This window comes from Panonychus citri, unplaced genomic scaffold, assembly GCF_014898815.1.
Source record: "Panonychus citri isolate SS breed McGregor unplaced genomic scaffold, ASM1489881v1 Contig00095, whole genome shotgun sequence".
Classification (NCBI taxonomy): Eukaryota; Metazoa; Arthropoda; class Arachnida; order Trombidiformes; family Tetranychidae; genus Panonychus; species Panonychus citri.
Window position 1 is genome coordinate 1236067 of NW_026515500.1, and position 18764 is coordinate 1254830.

The 18764-nt window shown below is 30.1% G+C and overlaps 1 protein-coding gene across 4 annotated transcripts; it reads right to left on the bottom strand.

Annotated features, from left to right (window-relative positions):
* Window positions 1-359: 359 nt before the first annotated feature.
* Window positions 360-18762, bottom strand: LOC128387918 (uncharacterized). 4 transcript variants are annotated; one of them, XM_053347207.1, is made up of 8 exons: window positions 18630-18762; window positions 18444-18496; window positions 17743-17912; window positions 14826-14884; window positions 11641-11730; window positions 7069-7448; window positions 2830-3093; window positions 360-2724 (listed from the first exon to the last, which is right to left on the bottom strand). In XM_053347207.1, exons 2-8 carry the CDS (start codon window positions 18488-18490, stop codon window positions 837-839), a joined length of 2898 nt encoding a protein of 965 aa, XP_053203182.1. In that variant the 5' UTR covers window positions 18491-18496; window positions 18630-18762; the 3' UTR covers window positions 360-836. The 4 variants fall into 4 exon arrangements, with proteins under 4 accessions (XP_053203182.1, XP_053203181.1, XP_053203183.1 ...); XM_053347206.1 differs by lacking the exon at window positions 18630-18762 and having other exon boundaries at window positions 18444-18578; XM_053347208.1 differs by lacking the exons at window positions 18444-18496; window positions 18630-18762 and having other exon boundaries at window positions 17743-17960.
* Window positions 18763-18764: the final 2 nt, after the last annotated feature.

Genomic DNA, 18764 nt, shown 5'->3' on the forward strand with positions numbered 1-18764 from the left:
TAGAGAGAGAGAGAGAGAGACTTATCATCCTTCTCATCACTATCATCATTTTTCTTTCTCTCTTTATCAACTCTCTCATTGCGTCTCTCTCATCTTCTCTCATTGAAAACCATCATCGGAGCGGAGATTGTTACTATAGCTTTAATAACCGGAATTGTGGCCTTCATTGGCCTATAAACAAGTTCTAAGTCTCCTCATCATCTTTATCTTTATCATTTTTTTTTCATCTTTTTATAGGATAATCATTGTTATCGATCTCTTTTTCCTCATCTTCATCTTCATCCGGCTTCTTAATCTTAACCATGTAATAATATTGATCTTTATCTGTTATAATCAATTGTGACAGAAAAACATAAATTATCAAATGAAACAATTTATTTACTTCATCTCAATTGTGATATTTGTTATTAATTAAAAACAAAATATGAGTATTATAATAATTGGATGATTACAATTTAGTTAATTGCAGGGTGATGATAATACAATTGTAATGAATGAAAATGAGCATTGATATAACTTTTTTTGTTCAATTTTTTTTGCATCTTTCCGATATTCAAATGATTATGATTGGAAAATGAATTTGATTATTTAACTAATCAATTAATTTACAGGTGAGAGAGAGAGAGAGAGAGAGAGAGAGAGAGAGAGTATTTAATTGTTAATCAGTTGCAATTGAAATTTTCCTTTGAATTGGATAATAATAATGGTGGGGGAAGATGAGAAGGGAGTTGAGGGAGTTACATATTAATTTGGCTCAATTTGTGATTAATTATTGGTGCTGATTGTTGTTGACTAGGATTTCAATCAATTGAGTTAGTGTTGGATCAATTGGTTTGTCAAAGTTTTTCAAAAGCGGAAGATGATGAGGATGAGGATGAAGATGGAGGTGATGAGGTTCCCGAACCATAATCGGAAGTAGTTGATTGGGGAGATTTACGAGATTGGTAACGATCTAGATCGGGAAAAGAGGATGAGGATGGGGAAGAGAGGGAATAATAGCCTGAGGAGGTTGACGAAGATGAGGAGAGAACTGTTTCCGGTGGGTGATGGTGATAATGGTGTGGTGAGTATTTTAGAAATGCATGAGCAACGGACACCGAAGACGCTGAACCCAAGGAGACTAAGTTTGTCATCTCATCGGTTGGCGTTAATTGGGTGGTTGAGGGATGATTGTGATTCTGAGAGTGGTTATCAATGAATTCAGCTGATGTCGGAGTGGAATTGGGATCCATCATGTCATAATCTAACAGGGTGGGAGATAGTTGTTTATGTGAGGAGCGAAAGGGGTGAGTATGATGGTGATGATGATGATGATATGAGGGAACGGAAGTTAACACTTGATGGTGAACATGAGGATGTTGATGGAGATGGTGGTGAGGATGATGGTGGGGATGATGATGATGATGTACCGGTGAACCATAGTAACTTGAAACGGGTACAACTGTTCCCAATTCTGTGGCCGTTGGTGTCATTCCCGGATAACCGGAAGTTGCAGTTGATCCAAACATACCGGTAGGTGGATAGGTAAAGGTTGATGCTCGAGGATGATGATAAGTTGATGTTGGTGGAGGTGGAAGATGATGTTGACCATGATTGACCCTTTTAGCATTTGGTTCAGGTGATTCGGGTTCATCTTCCGTATCCGGATCGGTTGAACGGTTTCGATCACCATTTTGTTGACCTGATAAATTGTCTCTTGGCGTTGTTGTTGCTGCCGTTGTATCACTATTATTATTGCTGTTGTTACCATTACTATTGGTGCTAGAATTTGAACCGGAAGTTGTTCCGGTGCTCGATGGTACAATTGGTATTGATGCACCAACGGGATGACAATTGGTTGATGTTGATGAACTTGATGAATTGTGTGACCTTTTGGTTGCTGAAGGTGCTGAGGTTTTTGATGATTCTGATTCTGGGATTGATGCTGATGAAACGGGAACAAAGGTGTGATAAGGTAAACTTCCGGCTTGAGGTGAGTATTGTAACACTGAGGAGGGTGAAGGGTGAGAGGGATGATAAGGATGATGAGGGTGTGAAGGGATTGGATGATGAGGTGTAGCACCATTAATGGGACCCAGGGAGGATGAGTGAGGATGATGCATTGATGAGGATGGATAAGCGACCGGTGCTAAAGGTGTAATTGATGAAGATGATGTTGTTGTACCTGAAGATGAGACACCGATCACAAGTGAAGGTGGAAGAACGGAATTAGCCGCTGATGAGGTTATAATGGAGGAAACTGATCCACCGGCGGATGTTGTATTAGACTCGGATGAAGGTGTTAAATGATGATGATGATGATTCTGATTGTGATTATGGTGATTATTGTTACTATTGTTGTAGTGCGAAATGGTTTGGGATTGACCATTGTGACCAATGTGAGGGTGGACAGTTGAATTGTGGTTTACATGTTGTTGATGGGCAATGGCTGCAGCAGCAGCAGCCGCTGTCATTGCAGTCATAGCTGAAGCTGCTGTGGCTGCAGCACCAACCGCAGCAGCAGCGGCAACAGCAGTCGATCCAGCTGCAGCCGCTGCAGCGGCAACAGCAGCAGCAGCGGTTACATGATGATGAGCCGTTGAGTGTTGATGGTAAAGTGATGTAAGCCGAGCAGCTGAAGTTGGATGATTCTCATAGCCGGTTAAACCATAATGCATCTTAGAGTGTAATGAATAAAATTGATACAGCCAATTGTTGGCTCTCATAACGGTCGCCTCTTTTTCACTATTAACATAACAAATATAACAACAACAATTAGTTAATCAATGAAACAAAAAAAAGTTAAATCAACTTAATGGGGAAAATTTTTTTTCGCTAACAACAATTTACCTTAATACTTGATTAGTGCAAACAATTATCGGCTGTTGTGATGTATCATTTGAATCTTTAATTTGTAATACACTATGAACCCAAATCCATTGGTGGTTAATTGTTTCCAATCGTAATAATAATATACAAGATTTTTCTTGTTCTGATTGAGTAATTAGCCGATGCTTTGATTGGGCTTCTCGAAGATGCTCCCAATGTACTAAATCGTACCAAGATAGTCCAGAATTAATTGTACTCTTATCATAGCCAAGATAATACTCTCCACTAGAAAAGCATAAGAAGTAACAATTTAGTAATTAAACAAGTGCAATTAGTTAATCATGATTGAGAGACAAACATAATAATAATAATGTTATGTAAGAATTACCAATGAAAAGAAAATTGGAAAAAAAGTTTTCATGATAATCTAATCAACTGGCTGACTGATTTAACCTTGATAATTTGCTTTTAGTTTGGTAGACAATTAAATTTTCTGGATAACAATTAACTTATCATAATCGATATTGATTAGTATCATCATCATTATATATCATATTAATTGTAATAATAATCTAAAGGTGATTTATTCAGGTAAAAGTTATTAACAAATATAATTTAACCTCGAGGATGAAAAAATGAAAACAAAGTTTTGTCTGAATATTGAAACGATAATTATGATGATTTACTAATTGTTTATAATAATTTTTATTACCAAAGTTAAATTATAATAATGATAATGATCACAATCAGTTGATTCTAATTTTATCTTAATAATAATAAGAAGATGAATTAAGATTTTTTTCAGAAGGGATATCATTCATCTTTCATTTTCCATCATCATCATCATCATAATGTTGATTATTATTAAAAAAGATTCTTAATGAAAATTATGTTTATCCTTAATCTTAATGGAAACCATTTTGTTGTTGTTGGTGCATAATAATAAATGATAATAATGAACAAGAATCATATCGGCTAATATTTTTCTATCCTTCAACTATTCATACCCTCAGGCTATACATCACGATTTAAGGTGACCGGTGATAAAGGTAAAGACTAAGAAAGTTGGTCCAGTAAACCTCGTAATGTTTTGGCCCCAAGCCGTTAAACAGACAAGAGTACAAGCTGCAAGAATCGACCTGAAACAATCGTGATGTAAATGCAATTGAAAGATGAAGATAAAGATGATGAAGATGATGAAGAAAGAGTAAGGAAGGAAGCAAATGAGAGAGAGAGAGAGAGAGAGAGAGAAATGATGATGATGATGATGAGGATGATAAAAAGACGAGGGAGTGATTAGGATAAGATTTTTGTTCTTAATTTTTGTTCACGTTGTTGTTTTGTTTTTTTTTTCTGCTTCTTCGATAATAAGATTTACAACAATTAAGTTAATTGTGAATTCGTTGATTATCATTAATATTACTTTATATTATTCTACAGCTGAAGTTTGATTGTCAATTAAATCAACAACAATTAATTTTTGATGGAGATGAGAAAGGAAGAGGAAACAGCTGAAATCTTTTAATGTTAACTATGGTTTACAAGGTTAATTGTTGTCTGATTAATAGTTATTTATTTAGATTAGGAGAGTTAATTGTTTCATTAAAGATTATCTCTCACCTTAATTTCATATTTAATTTGATTACATTTTCATTGTTTCATTTGTATTATTATTACCTAATGGTCACTACCAAAGTTAACTTGTAATTAGTAATCAAAATGACCAAAAAAAAATCAATTGGATTAAATTTAAATCAATTCTTTCCATACCAACAATTTACTAATTGTTTTCCTTCATTGTTATATACAAATTAATCTTTCAAGATGTTGATTATTATTAAATATCGTTCCAATCAATAATCATTGACTCTCAAGATCAATCAATTATTTTGATGATGATGGTGATCATTTAAATCGTGATGAACAATTTAAATTAAAAAATTTAAACAACAATCAAATAGAGATCATTAAAAAAAATCAAGTTGATCAACTTTAAATCAATTTCTTCCTGTTAATCAAATCAAATCAATCGCTGTCTATCATTGTTATTGTTTCATTGTTTCACAATTAAACTTCATTAATAGTAATTAAATTTGATTCCTTGATAAGTATATTCCAATTAACAATTAGCTCTTTTTTTCCCAAGAGATTACAAACTGAATCATTTCCGCATGATTAGACAATTAATTAATTGTTCCCAAACAATAACAACAATTTAAGAAATTAATTCTTGTGAGGTCAATAAGAAAAACCAAAACAAACTTAATTGTAACACAAAATTAAATCATAATCATTGGCCTTTGGGGATAAGTCATTATCCTAATCAATTAATCCTCCTCCTCATCATCATTACAATCATCATCATCATCATCATTAAGATTATAATCAAGTGTCTCTTCATTCATTGATTATAATGATAATTGAATAGACTACTAAATAGTAACAATTTAAATGAATAACATCAATGATTAGTTTTTTTTTCAATTCTCTCATTAGATTAACATGGAGAAAGTAAAAAAAAAGTTTCGTTCTCAAAGAAAAAACTTTTACAATTAGTAAGATAATTTGTAAGCAATCAAAATTAACCATGGTTAAGAGAGATGATCACGATTCTGAGAGAGGGAGGAAAATGATGATGATGATGATAAGATGAAGAAAAGACATAAAGAGATGAAAAGATGAGGATGAAGATGAAGATGAAGATGAATATTGTTCAGCATGTTACTTATTTTTTATGCTTCTTTTTACCCTGAACTTTACTGATAGTGACCATGTCAAAATTTATTAATAAATCGTTGATTATGTATATTAACTCAAGACCAACCCAAGATATTTGATCATCTTCATCATCTTCATCATCATTTGCAACTAAGACAAGGTCAAGTCAAAGTGATGCGTTTATCATCCAAGACATTTAATCGTGACTATCAATGTATTTACATCCTTATAAACAAAGATGAGATTTACCTGGAAAAATTTTTGTCGTGTCAAAGGTGAAACAGAAACAATCATCTCTCAAATCATCATCTTTATCATTAACATAATCAACAAAAACTTACATAGGAAAGTGAAGGAGGATAAAAGATACTATTGGATAAGATAGGAAGAGAGGGAGGATAATGATGATGAAGATGATGATTATCTTAATCTCCAGGTAAGTTCAAGAGAAGAGAAATTTTTCCTTCAGATTTTTTTTTTCTTCATTGGAATATAAAAATTTCCTTATATCTGATGAGATTCAATAATTTCCATCATGATGATCATCATCATTATCTCCATGTAATATCATCTATCAGTTAATAAGCCGATTTGTAGCTTGAAATTTACTTCCGTCTTCTTCATCTTCATCTTCATCTTCATCTTCATCGTTTCATTCAACTTTACCTTTGTTGATCAAACAGGTAAACATTTGAAAGGCGTAAATTTGATCAATTGAAGGAATGATGATAAACTGTAATTGGATCAAGATGAAATTAAAGGCGTAATCAAATGTCAATATACAATCATGATGATAACTAAATGCCTCCCACATGATAAACTAAATTGTTTTCGTCTATCATCAAGATTCAATATGATTGATAAAATGTAAACTAATCTAATTGTCCAAACGGGCAACGATCATCACGATCATCAACGTAAATGTCCATGTGGTTATGATTACAAGTGAATTGTCAAAGAAAAGTGAGTGAGAGAGTCACGATATGATGATGATAACGGGTCTATGGAAGATGATGACAGACTATGATGATGAAGATAACCTTAAATTTCATCTTTTGTTATAATCAACAAAAAAAAAGTTCGTTATAAATTTTGATTCTCTCATCAATATTATTATCTAATTGCATCTATTTATATGATACATTGTTTAGACTATAGGAAACTTGAGGTGATGATAATGATGATAAAGATGATATAGGATGATAAAGAAGATGATATAATGATGATGATGATGAAAGAAAATGGTTGTTACTGATATCAACAGATAAGAAAAGTTTCTTAATGTTTTGATACATTAAAAAAAAGGCCAAGCCTGTAAGGAGATGATAATGATTATTATTATGATGATGATAATGATGATAATAGTAATATTATTTCATATAGATAATCATTATCATCATCTTCAGGATGATCTGTATATATATAGAGTATCATGAAAGTGTTTTGAACTTTTTTTCATTGAGAAAACTTTTTCTGAACTTTAACTTGGATTTTGGTCTCTTGACTTTTTCTTGGCTTCGATATTGATAATTGATAACTTACTTTCTGTCCAAATGAATGAATTTCATGTCCATTGAATGAATCGAGGTGAAAACCGTTGTACTACCTTGAGCTACACATTCACGGGTTTCTGGCATAGCGACCGGCGTACAAGTGGCCAGGAAAACGGGCTCATTTCTTGAGCATAAAGGTAAATAAGAAACGTAATGACCTTGGACAAGGACAACCTTTTGATCGCCAAATCTCATCTGACGACGAGCATTTCTTGAGATGTTCATACGGCATAAGAAAAGCCGATTATCAGGAGTAATCAAACTATTAGCCAATGGATTAGGTGATCTCATTAATTCACTTTGAATTTGGGTGTGATCTTGTTTCTCAATAATATCGTAAACTGAATCACCATGAATGAGTAATTCCTCCTGTAGAAATGAAATAAAAAGTGTAAACAATTTAGTCCAACAGAATCAACAGAATCGAGAAGGGCAAAAAAAAAACTCCAACAATTAACCGTTAATCTAAAATTAAATGTGTATTATCACAGATTGACAAACAATTAGCAAATCAAATGATAATAATGAACGCACTGATTGAACCCATTTTATTAATAACTGACCAGCACAATCACTGTTATTTTACTGGTCAGTCTACTTAATCATTATAATCTTGTTGATATATTTCATAATAATATTGAATCTCATACTTATCACTTATCATTTATATAAGTGACCATAATAATAGCTTTGACCTGAATTCCAGGTCACTTTTTTTTTACAATATATATTAATGTTATCATTATTGTTACTATTGTTTGATAATAATAGTAATGGTCAACATAATGGTCACTTTTTAAACCACAAAATCTTTGTCCATTTTTTTACCTCTCATGTAAACATCACTTTTTTTGTCTCAGCTACTTAAATCATACATGTTGAGGTTAAATTGTTACCCTAACCTATAATCAGATCAGTTAATTTTTTCCCTTCTCAGCTACTAAACCCTCACTCGAACTCCCACTCCCACCACCCCTTTATCTTCCTCATCATTAGATCTCCATCTTTCTCTTTCTTTTTTGCATCCTCATCTTTTTTTTCTTGTTTTCTCTCTTCTTAAAAATGTAAATTAATCATTTCTACGCTTTAACTGACCATTCAAACCAATGATTAGCTTGACCAGTTAACCACCTAAAGGAAATTAGGTCAATTTGTTTTTTTTGTTTTGTTCTTCGGTTCGTCGAATAGAAAAGAACTGTTCTTTTCGTTTCGTTAGAATGAGAAAATTATCTCAATCGTAATTCGGTTGCGAAAAAGTTTTCTTTTCTGGGTTCGTTCAAAAGGCTTGGCATTATCATCCTCATCATCTTCAGGTATGACCATCATCAACTTGTATCTATCTCGATGCTTCTGTTTATTTCCAATGTTTATCATCAATCGAGCTTCCGATTCTCTCTCTCTCTCTCTCAAATTGTATCACTTTTTCTGCCTCTCCCTTCCTATCCTACCTGTTACCTGACTCACCTTGTTATTCAATCTGCAAATAAAACAACACAAGACTAAATCTTGAATGGATATTCAATGAACACTCCTCGATTATTTGGATTACTCCTTAATCCTAAATGAGCTCAATTGTTAATCATTTATTTATGATCATCTATTTACTATTATCACTTATTATTATTATGATGTATATAAAATTTCAAGTGTGATGAAAACTCAGGTGAGGCCAATTGATGAGGATGCTAATGATTAAAGGTGATGAAATGATAACAAGTGTTACAATGATAAATTATTATCATTATTATTATTATATCAGATTCTATCATGTTAACATAATAATAAATAAATAATCAGGCTCATTATCAACTCTAATCATTGTCTAATTAATCAATCAAATGATAAACTAAAATTGATTACCAGTTGATTGTTAGCATTAGTTAAGCTAATATATTTTTTTCCTATGTAATAATCAATTGATAAATTGATCAGCATGAGACTTGGACAACATACTGAGTGAGTAATTTTATTTTTAATCATCAACTTAAATCATCATCATCATCACTAAGGATTAAATAATAAATTGACAATCAATTAAATGGTCATCTAATTAAATCACCACTGATCAGATTAACAACAATTAGCTGACCTGACAAATTATCAGGTCAATTAGTTAAGCTTTTTAGTTTTGTTGTGTCAATTGATTGGATAATCAAAGGTATTAAATCATTGATTAAACAATTAAATTGATTTGTGATTTGATTGTCTGATAAGTTTCAATTGTTACCTGTTGATTAATTGATTGTGTCATTTCTAACTTTTCAAATTAACTGTCAAAAGAAAACGTAAAACATACAAATTGTTGGAAATTAAATTCATCAGGAAATTAACTTTATTTTTTCTCATTAATTCTGTAATTTTTTCTTCTTTATTTGTTAATTTTAATTATAATTGAAACTATTTACTGTTCACTACAATTTAGAAACTTTATTGACATTTAACTAATTTAGTTGCAAGAGAAATTAGAGGAAAATTTCAATTGCAAACATCCCTCAAAGTATATGTAAGAATCAATCATTTTGCAATCAAGGTAAATCAAGGTAAATGTATTAATACAATTGATTAGTTTTTTTCTTGTACTTTCTTTGGGTTAACCCGCCTTTGGATTTAGTGTACAGGTAAATAGACAAAAACGAAATACAAATTGTGATAAATTTACAATTAAACAAAAAGGAGAAACAAATTTCAAGCTCAATCAGGTAGGAAAAGTGAGAGAGAGAGAGAAAATCTCAGGTAAATCTCAAGGTGAAGGGAGTGAAAGCGTAGCTAATTTAGTGTATGAGAGAGAGAAGGTAAATTGGAAAAGATTATTTTGACATAAGAGACAAGGTAAAACATTTTAAATGGACGTTGGTCAAGAAGATGATGAAGAAGAGGGTGGAAGAGTGGGAGAGAGAGAGAGAGAGAGAGAGAGAGAGCTTAGAGGTAAAGGAGGCCCCTTGTGGTGAGAGAGGGTCACTCTTAGTCTTGGTTGAGGTAAAGGTAATTTTTTGTTTCTCAATCGATCCTTTTGATGATGAACTTTATGAAATGTTCATTTGTATTATCATTTAATTTCATATACCCAGTAGGTGGTTAGTCAATGTGGGAGTGTGCCATTGATTGAATATATTGCTATTTCAAATATTAATTGTTGTTATGGAAACACTGAAACCTAATCAATTTCAATATTAAGGTGTTGCAATTAAAACAACAGAAAAACATTAACATTGATGAAGATGCGGATAAAACTTGACAAGGATTGATGCTTATTGTTGCTTTTATCCTTGTGTATTATATTAGCATCAAATGATATCATCTCTCTCTCTCTCTTTTGCTTAATTTCAATGCTCAGAATTGAGTGTGAAAAAAATAGTTTGTTAAGACAAAATATCGCCTCAGGGTGAATGGCGTTTTAATTGACTCTCATTCTCTTTCTTTTTTCTCTCTCTTTTTCTTAAAGTTTCCATTTCATCAGTTAGTAAATTTTTCTTACAAGTGAAAGAGAGAAAGCAAGAGATAGGGAGAGAGAGAGAGAGAGGAGTGATGTAGATTAGAAACCAACACCACCCTCCACCTCTTCATCCTCTCACTCCTCTCCACTCTCACCCCACTCAAGATCCGGGTTCATTCAGGTTGTAAATATGTAGTAATTTCAATGAACAGAATGAGTAATGAAAAAATAAGAGAGAAAAAAATTCGATAGAAAAAAAATCATGACGATGATGATGATGATTACTGATTAATGATTATTATTACTCAATGAATTTATTTTATCGAGAATAAATTATTGCATCGGGTTAATTATAAATTAGTTAAACAATAAGGTTTCGTAATTATCATAATCTAATAAGATAATTATCGAAACTTATTAAAATTATTAATTCAATCTAGAATTTGTCTTCTCAATTCTAGAAAAATTCTGAAAGTGAGTCTAACATATATGATGACAAGAGTTCTAACCTTGAAGAGTTAATTGTTATGATTATAATTGCAATTAAAAGATAATAATCAAATCAACTGATGAAAAGTTAAACAAAAACAATTGAGTTAATAATCATTACCATCACTATATAAATAAGATAATATTTTATTGCGATAATAACAAATACATTTATATATATCATCCTCATCCTCATCCTCATCTTCATCTTAATCTTCATCTTATCATCAATTTCATTCATTTAATTACATCAATGAAGTTTACAATGAACAACAATCAATGAATTGGAAATTTTTTTTTCTAATTTACTATTAATACTCAATGAGAGAGAGCAAAAAATTTTCGTGATTTGTATCATTTATCTTGGATGAAGATGAAGATGATAAAGAAGATAAACTATGTCTTTAGTGAGAGAGATGATGATGAGGAGAAAAGTCATCATCATGATAATTTTTTTTTCTTTGCCTCCAAACGAAAAAAAAAACTATCATTCATTAAAACCTCAAGAGTTGTAATATTTTTCATTGAGGAAAATGAAAGTTAATTACAAAACCAGAGTGAAAACAATTAAAACCATGAAACATTTTACAATTACGATTGATTGTCAATTCTATTACAAACAATTAATTAATTACTTACCATTGAATGTCCCAAGTATTCAGCAGCATTATCAGATATGTACAACAATTTACCATTTTGTGTCATCATCATTAAGAAACCACTTAGAGCCTGAAACAAATTAAAAAGAATAACAATTAATCCAAACAATTAATTTATCTATTGAAACCAATAACAATTAAGATTAATTCAATCAAACAACAGAGTAAATTAGTTTTATTTTTCAGTTAATTGTCACCATTATCATCATTGATAAATGATTAACAATCATTATAATCAACCCAAAAAGAAATGGATTCAATTTGTAAACGTGATCGAGTTAATTGTATAAATATCAAATGATATTCAATTAGCTGATTGTTAATGTTAATCAACTAATAAATGATAACAATTAACCTGTAGGGTAAAATATTAATAGAAAAAAAATTCCAATTCTACTGAAAAATTGAACGAAACGAAAACTTTTTCTAAGAAGAAAAAAGTTTCGACTTTTACACACAAAATCGACATTAAAACGAATCAATTTTTTTTTCAATTTTCTTTTTCTCAATCAAGGTTAATGATGAGATTTTCCAAGCGAAATCATTTTTAATTGTTATTATCATTTTCGCTATCAGTTAATTGTTACCATGTAGAAAGAGAATAATAATAAATTCAACCCTGAGCTTCTGAATATCAACAATTAATGATGAGTTTTCTATTCTCTATCGAACTTTTTATTTCTTCTCTTTCAAGAAAAAGTTCACCTGTAAATCTTATACAATCACCTGTTCGTTATTATTATTGTTATCCACTATTCTTATTGCATAAGCTTCTGTTTATCATCATTATCATCATCATCTACAACATCATCTTCATCTTTATCTTCATCTTCATCATTGTTTTTCTTATACTTCTTTGGGTTAATTACAATTAAAGTTAATCATAATCAAGGGATACGCTTTTTAATGAATATATAGTCACGTTAATATCCTAATGCTCATCATCATCATCATCATCCTTGTCTTCATCATCTTCCAACCTCATCATCATCTTTTGTTTTCATCGTTGCAACGAAATCGTAACTTTGTTTTGTTCATTTCTATTAAAATTAATATATTAACAATCAAATCTAAATATTGATTCAATTAGATTTATATTTCCTCTTAAAATCATTGATAACATTTTCTTGCTTAATTTGATTAAATTTAATCATGAGAAACAATTAATTTTTTATCCTGATAGTTAATTAACATCTGCCTATCTATTACTAATATATTAACTGTATGAGTTAATTGTTAATTATAATTGAAACCAAGAAAACAATGAGGTAACTTAATTAATCACTTAATCATATTACTATTATTATTATTATTGATTACAATTAGGATAAAATATCAATATAGAAAAAATTTGTTGTAACAATTAACCAAAATAAAGTTAATCATATAAATATATAAGATAATCAAACTATTTGGAAAAAAAGTTAATTGTGATTAAGTGGATATAAAAACAATACGAAACTATTATAACAATTAAATCTCAATGACAACAATTTACCAAAGGTAACAAGTAATCAGGAAAATGTGAACCGGAACGTAAGTTAAAAGTTAAATTAACTAAACTAAATCAAAGAGAATTAAATTAATAACAATCAATGGAATGAAGGTTCACTGGTTCGTGATTAACTTCAATTGGAAAAAATTAACTTTTACAATTAACATTAGTTATCATTAGATTGTTGCCCTACAATCACAAAACGATTTGTTTGTGTTTCTCTTTGTATGTAATATATAAGAAAAAACTTTTACTTTTCATCTTCATTCATTTCCATTTTTCTTAATCATCATCTTGATCATCATCATCTCTTAAATAGCCTCCAGGCTAATCAGGTATCTATACAAGTTGATGTACTGATGATGAAGATAATGATGATGATGATGAGAGTCTATGAGTTTTGCCTTAAGGATTTTGTCTTAACTCTGGAAATACAAGTTAGTATATATTGGGAATAACTTTTTTCTTACTTGGGATATTATTGTAATTACAATTAGCAATTTACAATCACATTAATTTTTTGATTGTTCCAAATGATCAACAATAATGTATTATCCTGATCATTTTAATGTCTCTCTCTCTCTCTCTCTATCCTAATGATTAACTAATATTTTCAGTACAATTAACTTGAGACATACAAGAAAACAAAGCAACAATTTAAAAAAAAACAGGAAGGAAAATCAAATTGAACGATAATCACAAAAATTTGAACTGAATTAATTTCAATAAATCTTAATTATTTGAAGGTATTTATTGATTGTTGATTATCTAAGTTGATTGGTGTCTTATGGTGATTAACAATTGTGATTGAGGATAATGATTAGGAGGATAATCATCTTTGGATATCTCATCTCATGTTGATGATGAACAATTTTGATTGCTTTTGATATTGCAAAGTGATTGTCAATCAACTCGCAGAGAGATGATGATGATGTTGATGGGGAGGAGGAGGTGGAAGATGATGGTGAAGAAGAAGATGATGATGATGATGATGACCAAGGGGGAGGGTGGAAAGTTATTTTCTTCTTCTTCTCATCATCATCATTACTTGGAGGCAAGAAGAGAGGGCGGAGAGGTTATTTGGAGGATGTAACCATAGGGCTTCCAATTAATAACATACAAGAGTTTAGACAGCTAATTGTATTTCCACTAATAGCATAACAACAAACCTTGCAAATTAGTTAGTTGATTAGTTGAGTTACTTAGTTTATTCAAGTAGTTTATCAGTTTCAGATTATCTTGTATACAGGTAAGTATTTTTGTACAGGTAAACTTTTCTTTCGACTTTAACTTTTTAAGGTTGGATCTTTGATTTTTTTTTCTCTCTTCTTTCTTATTACCTGATCATTTATATATCGTCGATGTGGTTAAACGTTGAGTGTGTGTGTGTGTGTTGAATGGTAACTGAAAACTACAATTAAAAGGTAGATAATTATAATTGTTACGATAATTGTAACAATCAATGAATCGCAACTTAACTTTGGCTTCTTGATTTTATCTCTTCTCTATTGACTTCTCACTTTGGTGATTCTCATGTTGGAAACTTTTTTCTTTCGAACTTGTTTTTACCGCTCATTTTGTTTTTCTATTCTATTAGAACTTTTTTCTTCTTCTTCTTAATTGTTATTAGTTAATTGTTGCTATTAATTAGAGTAAATTTAATAACTTACCTTTGAAAAGCCAAAGTGTGGCATCGGCATCTCTGGTAGCATTTCATGTTTACGAAAAGCTGAAAATAAATTGTAAAAGTTTGTTTAATTTACGAGTTAATTGTTGTCTAATTTTTGGTCAATTTTAACTTTTAATCTTAATTGTTGTCAATATTTTAAAAATAGGTGATTGATTAATGATTATTATCATTGATTTGATTGAGTGTTTTTCATTTTATGCAAACATTAATTGTTAACCGTTGGTATATTTAAATATAATAACTACTTGAATCAATATTGATTAAGTTAATTGTCTCATGTTTGATGAAGGGGGTTTTCAGTTAATCAAATTACTTTTAAACAATACACAATTAATGAGTAAGATTTACCATTGATCAATCAACAATTTAATCAAATCTCATTTTACTTTAATATTGATTTAAATGGTCAAGTGAGTGTGAAAATCAAAAGATACACAATTAAATTTAATTGTCGTAAAGTTATTTGTTTAAATTCAAGTGATCATTATGATCTGTTAACAATCAAATCAAATTAGATTGAGAAAAAAAAATTTTCTTCTATTCTTGATCATTAAATTTAATTGTGATTAAGAAAATAAGAACTATTAAATTATCATTTGATTGTTTTAATCATGAGAATCAATGAAAATATTATTTATATCAATACGATTTTAAATCAAATATACTAAACTAATTTAACTTACAAATTAAATTGTCAATTATTTAAATATGATGATTACAGGTTAGGATAATTAGCTAATCAAAGTGAATTTAAATCTAATTATATTAAGAACAATTTTTTTTTGGTAATACGCTAATTATCAGGTAATCAACATAAACCATAATCATATAATCATAATAATCTATATAATTATGATTATTATGTAAATAATATTACAATTAGTTAATCATCAGCAACAACAAGGGATCAATGGTAATATTATCAAGGTAAATTTTATCGTTAATCGTCAAAGTGAAAATCAAATTGTTTGGATGCGGGTTTTAATCATTTCTACCTGTGATTTATATTATATGAGAAAATCAATACTGATTAATGATAATAATGAAAGAATCTGAATAAAGGTAAATTAAATCAATAGAAAATCAATGAATAATTAGTAAATTTATCTAAATGCTGATCGAGTGAAATATAATTTGAATAAAAAGATAATATCAACTTGATGATGATAAAGATGAAGGTGATTAGCAAGATGGAGATTAGGATGATATCATCATGATAAAGATCATTTTGACTCAGAGAGAGAGAGAGAGAGAGAGAGAGAGAGAGAGGAGGGAGGGAGGGAGGAAGAAAATGATTATCCATAAGTCGAAGTATCAATTTTTGTTTCTCTTGCTATTCTTATGTAACATTAATTTGAATCTCTCTCAAGATGATGAGGATGAAGATGAGGTTAAGAGGATGTAATCCTGTGGTACTTGATGTGGTACTTGTGGTGGAAATGCTTTGACCGCTGGTCTGTTATCAGAAGAAAATTTTTCATTATCTTTGTAATGGAAACTTGAAAATTCATATTTATCATCCTTACAGATCCTTAATCATTATCCCTGATTTAATGATCTCTATTGATTAGCATTGGCTTTCTGTTCATTTTTTTTTTTGATTGTTGTTTTAATTTCACTTTAATTAGGAGGTTGATTGTAACCAAAGACCCACTAATTACAGGTTCAAGTTAATAAACAATCATGTTAATGATGATCATCAGGTAAACAAGTTACTATTATTTACCTGGTGGATTAGGGGGCGGTGGGAGGTTTCCAATCATCTTCATCTTCATCTTTATTTTTTGTTTTTTTTCAATCAAAATTATCTAATACCTTATGAAGATGAGGATGAGGATGATGAGAATGATGAAGATGCGATACTAAAGTGGGAGGAGGAGGAAAATATTAGATAATTTTTTTTTCTTCTTTTTTTCTATCAATTTAATCTTAATATTGGATTTATTTTCGCCATTATTATTACATAACCTGAGATTCATAATTCATCCTAACGAACAATCAGATTATCGTTTATTAATCATCATCTCATCTCCTCCCACAATTAATCAATGTTTTTCCACCTCCTTCCGGTTTCATGTTTCTCTCGATAATATTAATATAAAAGATGAAAACTAATTTCCGCTTTTTCTTAAAATTTTTAATTGTTGGGATAACTTTTTTTTTTCTTCATCTTCTATGTAAAAATATTCAAACTAAATTAAGATAATGATGATGATGATGATGAAGGATAAATACGATAAGAGGATCACCTGTTGAGTGGTGTGAACAGAAACCCGATCAATTGAATCAATCGATTGTGGGAACCATCATCATAATGTCAATTCTCAATATATTTATCATCCTCATCTTCCTTTGAATAACTACTTTGAATTATTCTCATTCTCATCTGAACATTTTCCTATCTTCTCAATGGTGAACAACATCTTAAATGGTTAGTTTATCATCTCTCATTGAATAATCATAACAATTAGTTAATTATCCTTAAGTATATTGATTGACATGTCTTAGTTTTTTTCTCCATCCTCATCTCTTTTATAACAAGATCATCATCATCATCATCATCATCATCATCTTAACTATTATCATCCATGGTTAACCTTTTATATTAATATTAACAATGAATTACCACCAACCGTTTACAACAATCAATAGTTAATTCATTATTTTTTTTGATCATCTAATCATTTATTTACTGAATTAAAGTTTGTCACTCCTACGTATTTTAATTGAACGCTAATTGAATATAAGGTTTGAAGGTTAATTGTTGAAAATCAAACAACCATTTTGACTCATTAATCTAACACCTTAATTAAATTGACAACAACGAGTTGATTTATATTTATGTTTGAGGGTAAAGGGTTAATAATGAAATTTAATCAATACACTGATTTACTTACCATTCTGGAAGTAATTTGATTTCCTTACGTAGACACAAACCAATGCCATTAATTGTAATTGCGACAATCGCTGACGGGTTGATGACGGAAGTGGCAATAGATCACGAAGATTAGCAATCTCGGCGTTAATTGAGTCTCGGCGTTGTTTGGACGCTCCTTTAGTTGATTTGCTTGCATCGCAGGTATACATTGCATTTCACGTAACAATTAAGCACCGTAAATATATAAAAAAAAAAGGTAGATGATAATGATTAATCAAAAAAAGAAAACACGAAAAGTCAAAGTTTTTCTGGTGACAAAATCGAAGAGAGGGAAAAAAAATCCTTTTCAAAAATGTTGAACGATTAGCGTAACGATCACCACAATTATTTGAACAACACAAAACTTGATTGTAACTTAATTGTTTGTAACTAAATTTAAGTTCGTATGGTATAAATTTAATGGTAAGAGAATTTAATTTTCAAATAGAAAAACTTTTAATTCCAAGTTTCTTGTTGGTTGATGTTGATGAAACAGAAGAAACTTTTTTCTAACTTTTTTTGTTACGTCGGCTTTTGGCCTTCCCGTTAAGCTCCACCTCTTAGTTACCTCCCTCTTCCCAATGATGATAACGAACTGACCATTATTATTATTATCATCGTTATCATCCATCGGTGTTAACCATCAATTAACTTGAATGTTGAAGGGAAAATTCAACTTACAAATGCAAAAGAATTTTCTGTATAGTGGCGCCATCTCTTGATTCCATTTGGAACTAATAAAGAAAATATTGTTTTCCTTTTTTTCATTTGTTAACTTTTCTTTGGTAATTGTGTGTTTATGTTTTGATTGTTCACTGATTTTGATTTGAGTGTTTCGTTTTCAGGTAAATTGAATTGATTTCTTACATTTAATTGTCTCTATTTGTCTAATGATCTTTTTTTTTGCTTTTAATTTAACAGGTTAACCAGTAATTTTCATCTCTCTTTGGGTTGATCTTTAATTGTGTTGTGTATCTTTGTTTTGGTTTCGTTTTGTTGGCC

What these genes read in the sequence shown, in the direction of transcription:
- LOC128387918 (XM_053347207.1), bottom strand. Translation starts at nt 18,490, where the DNA reads ATGGAATCAAGAGATGGCGCCACTATACAGAAAATTCTTTTGCATTT. An exon ending in ATCAAATTACTTCCAGAATG is followed by an intron (nt 14,885 to 17,742) that starts GTAAGTAAATCA and finishes ATTTATTTTCAG; the next exon opens with CTTTTCGTAAACATGAAATG. An exon ending in TTCATTCATTTGGACAGAAA is followed by an intron (nt 3,094 to 7,068) that starts GTAAGTTATCAA and finishes ATGCTTTTCTAG; the next exon opens with TGGAGAGTATTATCTTGGCT.